Consider the following 10,519-nt stretch of genomic DNA (forward strand, 5'->3'; position numbering starts at 1 on the left):
ACTGGTTTGGACAGCTCCAGAAATGACCAAGGCCTTTCCTCTCCAACTCTCACCTAATCTCTAAACTCTAGAGTTCAAAGGGTCATGACCAACATGCTCCAAGGTCACAGATGGGTCCAGGTAAATTGAGTCTATATCCAAGCCTCAAGTACGCATGCACTGCCATTCTAATCCCAGCGCTCCCCTTGCTACACTTCAATCTCATGAAAAGGCCAAAGCTTCATTTGGGGTCTGTGCCTAAAAACCTCATCATCCTGTTGTAGTCTCCCGTGGTGTTTAGGGTACCAATTTACATCCTCACCTGCAGTAAATGAGAGGAGCTGTCTCTCCCGTACCTTTGCCAACGCTTGATACTATCACGTTTTCATTTTTGCCAATCTGATGTGGAAAAATGGTATTTCGTCATTTTTAAATGTAGATTTCCCTGATTTGTCTTAAGGCTGAGGATTTTTATTTGTGTCTATTGGCCATTTGCAACTGCTTTTTTGTGAACTGCCTGCCCATACCTTTTGCTCATTTTCCTGTGTTTGCCTTTTTGTCTCCTAGTCTTTACCAACCTAATTCCTTTTATTTTCCAGGTTCCAGCTTCTCCTGACCACCAACACCTCCTCCACGCCATGCTCTACTTCTCATTCAACTCTCTTATAATTCTTGAAAATTAGTTGTTCAAAGCCTGTCTTCCTACTGAAGTCTGAGCACCATGAGGATGATACTGTGGGTGTCAGTCTCAGACACCACCATCACGCCAGCAACTAGCAAAAAGCCTGCCACGTGTTCACTGAATGAACACATGAAGGTCTGTGTCTTGTACCAGTCGGGTCAGGCAGGAACTCACTCAATGGGTGCCACTGAAGAGAGTTTCATAAGGGACCATTTACAAAGGTGGGGGAAGGGCTGGGGAAACCACTGAGGGACAGTGAAATCCCCAGGGCGTGTAATAAAGGGGAGCATTACCACACCCAGGGATGAGGATGAGGAGAGAGCAGCAGGTGGATCCTAAGAGACCTGCAGCCACAGGAGAGACTGGAAGATGTCGTCCAAGTCTGAGAATTATGACTCGATGATTCAAACTGCCTGGATGGCGTCCATCACCACCTCACTCATAGAAAACCTTCTTCCACTTGAATTCTTAACACTTCAAATTCTCAAATTCTACAAGATAACACCACATTTGAAACCACTGCAAACGATAAACAAAAATCATCACCAAACAAGCTCTCCAGAAATGGAAGGCAGGAAAAGACCAGAAAAACTCGAAGTACCTTTCTCATAGTATGGCCCATTTGCTATACAACTTCAAGGATGTTTTCTGAACTCTCCATACCTCAGTTTTCCCATTATAACAATCTGTGTACTATTATTCCTCCCCAACAATTATTTTGCTCAAGGAAAAGAAATCTCCTTAAAGAAACTAGAGTTGCCAAAATCCTGTCCTATCAGCCAGCTTCCGCCAGACCTTGGAGTTCTCAGCAAATGGCTGGGTTTGCAATTCTTTTGGCTTTGCCAACCCTCCAGGGTAAAAAAAATCTTCCCACAAGGATTCGAGGCTTGCAAGGAGGAAATCTTTGAGAAAAATCTGGGTTGATGAGCAGCTAAGAAAAGCCAGGAGGAAAGAGACAGATCTATATATGTTTAGGCAGAAAATAGAAAAGGTTGAAAAGCAATGTGTTTCTAAAATACTCTTCTATGAAAGCAACCTTCTGTTACTCCTCTACTCGCCAGTTGACTGAAAAAGGCAGTGTGATTCCCATTTCTATTCACGTCCTCCTAAGCCGAGGCTAGGCAAGGCAGCGGCACGCAGCTCGGACGCCGATGGGCTTGGGATCAAATCCTCTCACTTAATGAAGTGGCACTGGGCACGGCACTCATTTTTCTGCAGCTCAGTGGGAGCCCATGAAAAACCAGTGGCAACATGGAATTTGCTAGACTGGGGGCAGAATTATAAACCACGAAAATAAAGTGTGTGCCAGTCGGTGGGTTCCTAATACACAGTAGCTAATTTTTATCACAAGCACTGTAGTACAGAAACCAAAAGCGCTTCTTTACGTAACAAATAGGTGACAAAGGTCAGGGAAGTTCAGAGGCTCCCTCATCGCCCGCAGCTTGGAATCTGGTGAAGAGGAGATGTTTCTCAAATTATAACCAAATAAATACAAAATTGCCACTGTGATAAATGCTATGAGGGGATAACAGCGTGTTCAGAGAGCAAAATGGGAGACCTGGTTTCATCAGGAAGATCTTGGGCACCGAAGTGAGGATAAAGGATTAACTAGCTGCAGCCGTGACAGCAGGACCAGTACATGCTAGAGGTCTGGGTCCAGAAGACGTGTCGCCTTTCTGAGGAGAAGAAAAGCCAGAGTGGTGAAGAGTGGAAAGGGGAGGACAGGGAGGGGAGACAAAGCTGGAGAGCCTGGCAAGGCCTCTCTGTAAACCACACGAGGGACAGAAAGGTCATGGTCACAGACCTCTGAGAATGGGAAGGCACAAAGCTCAAGATGGGCTCTCAGATCTGCAACTGAAATTTGCAGCTCAGATCTGCACAGCAGCCCTATTTTCAAACACCACCACTGGACCCCACACCAGTTAAGATGAGTAGCAATGTTTTCATGGTTGGAAGGTATTTCAAAAATTACGTGTGTGTGTGTGTGTGTGTGTGTATACATTCAAATGTACATACATACATACACACACTCCAAGTATAAACACACACACACTCCAAATATATATATACACACACACATATCATTTACCTCCTTGGGAAACGTCTGCAATCAGTCCTAAGTTATTATCCCTTTGGATCTCTGGTTTTCCGAAGACGGCCACAACAATATCCTCCCAGTGCACGTGCTCTTTTTACAATGTACTCTGACACTCCTCCATTGAGTAGATGGTGGCATCTATCCCTGAACCTCGGCTGACATCTGTCACTGCCTCGACCAACAGAAAATAGTGGAAGTGATACCATGTGACTTCTGAAGCGAAGACATAAAAATGCCATGCACTTCCACCTTGTTCTCTTGGAACGCGGCTGCCATGCTCTGAGGAAGCTTAAACTAAGGCATGTGGAGAAGCCATAGGGAGAGGCCACATGTAGGTGTTCTGGTTGACGGTCCAGCTAAGGGTCCAGCCAACTGCTGGCATCAACCCAAGACATGAGAGTGATGTTGCTTCCAGATGGCTCCAGCCCCAGCTGTCAAGTCACCCAGCCTTTCGATCTTTCTACCTGAGGCCCCAGACATAATGGAGCAGAGATAGGCCGTCCCCATTATGACCTGTCCAAATCCATGAAGAAAACAATAAAATGGTTGTTTTACGCTACTAAGTTTTGTGATGATCTGTTATGCAGCAATAGTAACTGGAACAGAAACTCGAAGCTTCTATGTATAATTTTTCTTATTCACTATCCACCCCCCTATGAACCTTCTAGAGGGGATGTCTATAACTACTCCTGAGTTAGAATTCCTGGTCTTTATCCACACCATTCTGGAGAAAAATGACCAGGTTCCTTACTTCAAAGAAAAATTAAACACTTTTAAGCCACTCAAAACATACAAAAGTAATCCATTCTCACGGCAAAAAATAAAGAAAACCCTTGTTAGCAAATCTCACACCTTACCTCAATCGGCTTTGAAAACAGACATCAAAAATGAGATTTTCATCGGCAACAACTAAACAGAGCAACCCCAGGGCTTTTCTTCCTCCACAGCTGGAGGCCCCACATCTGCAAAGACGGTCTGCAGATTAAATACAGCAACAGATATGAAGTGTGCCTAGCACAGGGCCTGCCACCCAAGAGCCCACCCGATTCCAGCTGTTACTATTGCTTTGGTTGTGAGAATTAACATTTCCCTTGATTCCAGTGTTAACCCTTCCTGACCCAAATTTAACACTTGTGTCCCATCTCAGCAGAAAAGACTCTTCGCTGACTTTGGATAGATGTGAAGAAAGGGATCTCAGATTCCACATGATTAGAAACGTTATACAACATAATTGCCACACACCTCTATTTTGGTTTAGTAAAAGAACTGTCCTTTTTATAAAAAAAGAAAAATCAATATGTGTTAGAAAACAGGCTTCTGAGAAGTTACATTTAATCACTGTATGGCTTTCAAGGTGAATAAAAATATTACCTTTGATCATTATGAAGGTACCCCTTTGTGGTTATATAAATATTACAAAGCTGTACCCAGAAGGTGGCATGAATGCCAGGGAAGAGGGGTGCGATCAAAGAGCCAGGTCACCTCAGATTGGTTTTTTTCTCTACTCCTCAATTGCTGTGTGACCTTAAGCGAATCACTCAGCCTCTCCAAGTCGCAGAATCTTTTAAAGAGTCCAAACTCCAAACTTTTTCTCTATACTGAAAGGACCCTTAAGCAGAGTAGCCCCCAAGTTTCCACGGTAAAAGTCACTATTCAATGCTGAAGGTTGCTGAATGACAACCAAAATAACCATTTGCAGACTCATACACATTAATTAACATCTTATTATCTAAAAAAACCTGTGCCTTGTTGCAAAATACTACTGTGCATCACATAACGAAATTATCAATATCTGGTGGAAGGAAGGTGATTCGAGACAGAATTACAATTGGTACGCCATTTGGGGGAAATAAACAGAGGCTGGATGGCATCCTCGTACCACCGTTGGCTTTCCACTGTCATCGTCAGTTGCTGAGGTGGGAGTCTTCTTACGGTCTACGTTTATAGGAGCGGGTGGAGAGGGAGTGAGAGGGAGGAGGGGAACATGAATGGAAGGAAGGACAAACAGAGCTCAAAGGAAGGGATGGAGAAAAGGGCTGTGCTATCCGAGTCAGCGACACCTGAACAGAAATGTCACCGCTAGGCAAACCATTTCAAAACGCCATTCTAGTCACCAGGATTCAAGTTTGCAGAGTGTCTGATACTCCCTCCTCCCAGAACATCCCAGCTTCCCCGGGGCCCAGGCAGCCCCTGCCACGGACGGACTTAAGTGTATGGGTCACATTCTCCCCCCAGAAATACGTCTTTCATATCCTGGAAAGTGCTGGGAACTCTGTGATTCAGACAGCCCCAACAGGCAGGAAAAATGGCCGGCACGTAATCGACTTGGAATGGCCCTTTCCAAAGGTGTCATCAAGTACAGCCTGGCTTTGTACTCACAAAAATTGGGAAGATTAAAAGGGGGTTAATGAAAACCCTCTTCTTGAGAATCACCCAGTAACTGGTATCTGGCAGGTGTGCCTCTGCCCTTGGAGAGAGGTCCAGCTCCCCTCATCCTGGCACAGCCCCTTCCTCACATCAGGCCCCCCAACCACACAACCTGGGATTCAGGGTGAATGGAGAGAGTCGTGGAGTCTGAACAGCGCCACTGAAGACCAGGACGGACTCTCCCATATTACCATATATGATGAAGTCTGTCAAGAGATCTGCTAAGACCTGAACCAAGACCAACCATCTGCTTTTACCACGAAGCCTGAGACCAGCCATTCGGGGGACAGAGCTCTTTTTTAATTGACAGCACCTTTAAAAATATTTTACCATCACTATCAAAATGGCTTTATTCTGCACTTCATAACACCTCATATTAGAGTTATGTCTATCTTAACACCAAAGCACATATTTGTAACTGCTTTTTCTCACAACCATTTATATGGCTGTTTTCCCACGAACCGTGCCATTTGAACGGCCGGGATATAAAACGGTTTTACAACTGTTATTCTTCTAAGTCTTTCCTCCGTTTTTCAGACAGCTGCACCCCAGAGTCCAAAGTGTTTTCAGTGGACAACTGTTCTGAGCACATTTCTCCACAAGGTCCATTTCAGCTCAAGAAAGCCAAGGACAAAGATAAGACAAAAGTTGTGGGGTGAAGGGCGGACCCACTGCAGGGCACCAGGAGAGCAGGTCCAGAGCCGTGGGCGGTCCGGGCTAAATCATTTCTTCCCGAGCTGCCAAGTCCACAGAAGGGATCAGTCTTCCCATTGAGTGGTCAGTTTAAGAGAACAAACTCATTCCTAAACACTAGCCAGGTGGCCAACACATTCTTCCTATCCGAGGTACTCAGCACCTGTTCTGGAAAGGCGGGGACGGAGCTTTCTGCCTGGTCCGGCCCGCCTCTTCTATACGGAGAACACTGGATAACTGTGTGTTCACCAGTCCACCAGCCCCCTTCAGACCCTCAACGAGCCAAAGTGTACAGGTAGTTACCTGCAGAGGTACCGAGACAACTTTATTACTGGCCTTGGGGGACTTTTTTAGGGTACAGTCCCCAGCGCCGCGACCACCAGTCCCTCCAGCTCGTGGGTAAGAAGGACAGAGCCAAGAGGCACAGGCAGGGGTTCCCAGGGCAGCCAGGTGCCCCCAGCGTGCCGGCCGCTTCTCCGCTGCGCGGTCCTCGCCCTCAGGGCCCCGTCTTCCCCAGCCCTCCGAGGGGCAGGGGGGGTCCTCGTGCCCGGCACCCCGCCCGCCGAGCCAGCCTGTTCGCCCCGCGCCCAGGCCAGGCAGCCCGAGCTGCCGGAGCCGCAGCGCCCACTCTGGGCAGGCAGCGAGCACTCACCATTATGCTCTTGCACGCTCGACAGCGACCAGAGCAGCAGCGCCACCAAGGCCAGGAAGGAGAGCTGGCTCAGCAGAAGGTCCCTCCGGCGGCTCCGGCGACGCTCGCGCTCCTCGTCGTCGGACGACGGCATCCTCGGGCAGCAGGGCAGTGGCACCGGCGGGGGCCCCGGCGAGCAGCGGCCGCTCCTGTCGCGGGCGGCCGCGGCGGGGACGGGGGCGGGAGGCAGCCCTGCGCGCTGCAGCCGCGCGTCCTCGCTGCGCTCCAGCCCGGCCGCCGCCGCCTCCTCTTCCTCTTCCTCGCCGCTGCCGGTCTCCTCGTCTTCGTCCTCGTCGTCGCTATCGCTCAGTCCCTCCTCCCCCTCCTCCTCCTCCTCCTCGCCTCTAGCCCGCGCCGCCGCCTCCCGGCGCTCGGGGTCCCTCTCCTCCTCGCGCGCCATGGCTCCCACGCTCGGCGTCCGCGCTCGGCCTCGGGCGGCGGCGCGGCGGGGGCGGTGGGGGCGGTGGGGGCGGCCGGAGGCGGGGGCGGCGGCGGCCGAGGAGGAGGAGCGGGGAAGGACCGGCGGGAGGAGGGCCCGCCGCTGGCCAAGTCCGCCGGCTGGCGAGGCCACCCCGGGCTGGCTCCGGCCTCGCCGGCTGCAGGAGCGCGTCGTGGGGCCGCCCGCCTACTCCATGGTCCGCGCGCGGGGAGCCGGGGCCGAGCCGGGCCGTAGCGCGCCGGGAGCACGGGGCGAGCGGTGCACGGGCAGGCGCAGCTCCCCGGAGCCTGCAGCGGCGCGGCGGCTCGGGCACGGGCGGGGGGCAGTGCCGGGGACGCAGCCCGGCGCTGGCCAGCGCGGCGGAGAGGGGGCGCGTGGGGAGGAGACTGAGCTGGGGAGGGAGCCCCGTGCGCAATCCTTCAGTCGTTCGGTGCCAGGGGAAGGGGGGCGGCGCAGGAGGCCCCCTCTCGGGAAGCACACGCCGCGGAGAGGCGGATCTCCAGGAAAAAGGATTCACCCCAAACTTTCGGGGAAACCAAGGATCTCTTCAGCCCCCTCCCCACCCTCTGCCCAGAGAGAAAGCGCTGCGAGTGCGCTTGGCTGCGCGCGCCCAGCCACCGGCCTCGCCTCCTCCCGCCGGCCTCCTGGGTTTCCCTCTGCCCCCTTGTGGGGATCCCCCTGCGCGCCAGGCTCAAGACCTGGAACGGGACTTCCCAGAGGCTCTTCGCCCACTGGGGGTGTCCTGGCTCCCCCCTCTGGCCCGGGCTCACGCTCCACTCCCGATTATGCTGGACCAAGCCCCACGCTGTGGCTGAGGGAAGGGGGACAGCTGGCGCTGTCCCTGGACGAAGCCGCCTGAGGGTCCATAGCCAAACTCAGGAGGAGGCTCCTGACCTTCTGCAGGGAGCATCAGCCTGCTCCTACCCCTGAGGTCAGAGCCCTGGTTCCCGCATTGCCCTCTCTCCGGTTCCATTCCTGCCCTCACCTGCTGCAGATGTTGACCGTCCTAGAGCCGGCCGGGCCAGCAGCCCTGCAGAAGGTGCTCTTAGACCGGACACCTAGTGGTCTCAGGCACACCCACCCTCCCTCCTCGGGCTTGCCTGGCTTCCTTCCTGGTGCCTCCCTAGGGCTGCTGGCTAGGATGGTGGATACAGCCCTGAGGAGGAGATGCCTTTGTGGTGAGGTTGAAAACAAAAGGGCCTGTTCCAAAAGACTCAACTGGAAATCAGGTGTCTGTCTGGAATGCAATCTGATCGCATCAGGGAATCTAGCTGCGGACATCTAGGGAGGTGAGCAGGAAGGAGGGAGCCTCTGTACAGCCTTCTCTTCTCCTAGGTCTGGGATGACCCACAGTGTCCAAGTTTGTCCCCACCTGTGGGTGACTTTCTAGCCCACAGCCTCCCCGATGACACCAACGGCATCTGGGAGCAGAGTCATGGCAAAGGACATAGCAGGCCTTCATAGGTGGCTTCCTTTCCACAGAAGGGCCATTTCGCCCAACAAGGTTGGAAGACGTTTGCTTCCTGGGCATATCGTTCACTTACTGCCATTCTCAGTTCTCAGTTTGGCATCTTCGCAGACACACAGAGGGCCTTCCCTATAAGGCCCGTGTGGTTGGCTGTCCCTTTGCTTTGATTGCCAGGTACAGAGGGGGATTTAAAAATACATAAGTTCATCCAGGCTGGAGTGTGTGTAGAGAATTCTCTGGTCGAATTACCTCCATCAGACATCCAGAGACACAGAAACGAAAGTTTAGGAGCTCAGAATATTCTGTCTTTCATTCAACTAACTAGGAAAGACACTCAAATCACTTTTTCTAGTGTAAATAGGAAAAGTAAAAGTGAGAGAGGCAATTTGGAACTAATTGGGTTAGGGAATGAATACTAGCTCGGGGGAAATTGCCACAGGCACAAGGAATTGTGTAATGTGGTGATGGGAGAGACATCTGGAAGAGAGCAGGAAGGAGGAGGCGAGAAACCAGGGATGGGCAATTCCCTGGAAACACTCTCGGCACCTACAGTGAGAGGAAGAAAGGGCAAGAAGGAGAGGGAGAGACAGAGAGATCACTCCTGTGGCACAGAGAAATGATTTCTTAGTTAATGTTCATCCTGACAGATTTCAGAGCAAAGCGGGATATTGAAGTAAAGCAGAGACAGAGACCCCTGAGCAGCTAACCAGCACCCAGGGAAGGAAAACGGGGGCTTCTGGTCCCCAGCCTGACAGCCCCTTGGCCTAGTGGGTTCCTCGCCCCACATGGCAAAGGCTTCTGTGCAGGAATGAGAGGGAAGGGCCTTTCTTAGGTTGGGGAAGTCCCTCTGCTCCCCTCCCTCCAACAGGCCCGCTTGTTGGGGAGTAGGCTCTCAAATCGGCTGTGAGCACTGGAGAAGGGAGACAGATCCTGGTGGGCCCCTCTTCCAAGGAAACCATTATTCTTGCCCTACCTGCCCTCTCCTGGTCTTTGGAAGCTCCCCTGGGAAACTGAATTTTGGAAGGATCAAGAGCTGAAATAATTATTGTGCTATTTGTCTTTCACTATCAGGATCCTCATCAATCCTGAGGTAGCTTTTGCCTTTTATTTCTTAATCTGCTTGCATTTGATCTCACATTTTGTGCAGGGAGACTTAGGGAGAAAATTCCAGGCCCTGACACATTAGTCTGAGAATTAGCTCGCTTGGAAAGAGTGGCATCTCCCCAAGATGCACTGGGGCCTTCCCCTTTCCAGGAATAAGACAGACGCATTTACATCATACCTCCTCACTCTGGGCTGGAGGCTGGTGGTCATGGTTTGTGCCCCTGTTTTTGCCTCCTATAAACATTCCAGTTTCAGTTCCATGCAGACTTTGGGCCTGATGTGGGGACATCGAAGTGGTTCTTCTTTCTCACAGCTCAGCCTTTATGGCAAAGAATCCAATGCCTCCCGTGACCATGTTCGCAGATTCTCAGCCCAAGGCAGCTCTGACATCAGCCAGTGAGCGCGGCCTTGTCTGTGCCAGAGAACCAGTGTCTTCTGTGCCCCCTGCATTATTTCCAGGTCTCCAGCCTCCCCTCCCCCACAGCACCCAGACCTGACAGAGCAGTTTCCACAGCAAAGCAAGGTGGTGTCTCTGTAACACCAAACAAGGCCACTTGTGTCAGACAAGCCACCAGTCGAGAAGGGAGAAGAGGAGAAAATCGGAGAAGCCATTTGCTCGATGAGGAGAAGGTAGTCTCCTCCCCTTGGCTGCCCTGTGACACAGAGAGATGTGGCCCGAGCAAAGGAGGGAAGATCACTAGATGTTCCCAGAAAACCTTTAAACACTATAAGGCCAAGTGTTGGTGGATGGGGGAAGAAGGGGGAAACTCTTCCGTGCAATGCTCCTGGGACGGCCCTTAGATGTAGCACACCCTCCGTGCGTGCCTGGAGACAAACAGCCACGCCTGTCACTGCCTATGTTTGGTCAGCCGTGGCACTGACCGGACAGACTGCCTGCCCTGCGCCTCCGCACGTGCCACCCTGCACGTGCACAGTCA

General features: G+C 51.8%; 1 protein-coding gene across 1 annotated transcript in view; it reads right to left on the bottom strand.

Moving 5' to 3' along the window:
• The window catches only part of SLC24A3 (solute carrier family 24 member 3), a 458,647-nt gene extending 451,502 nt beyond the window's left edge, over positions 1-7,145 (bottom strand). Inside the window, exon 1 of the mRNA XM_005604455.4 lies at positions 6,532-7,145. Within this exon, the coding sequence (XP_005604512.2) occupies positions 6,532-6,970 (439 nt within the window). The 5' untranslated portion in view covers positions 6,971-7,145. The remainder of the gene's footprint in view (positions 1-6,531) is intronic.
• Positions 7,146-10,519: the final 3,374 nt, after the last annotated feature.

This window comes from Equus caballus, chromosome 22 (genome assembly GCF_041296265.1).
Source record: "Equus caballus isolate H_3958 breed thoroughbred chromosome 22, TB-T2T, whole genome shotgun sequence".
In the NCBI taxonomy this organism is placed as follows: Eukaryota; Metazoa; Chordata; class Mammalia; order Perissodactyla; family Equidae; genus Equus; species Equus caballus.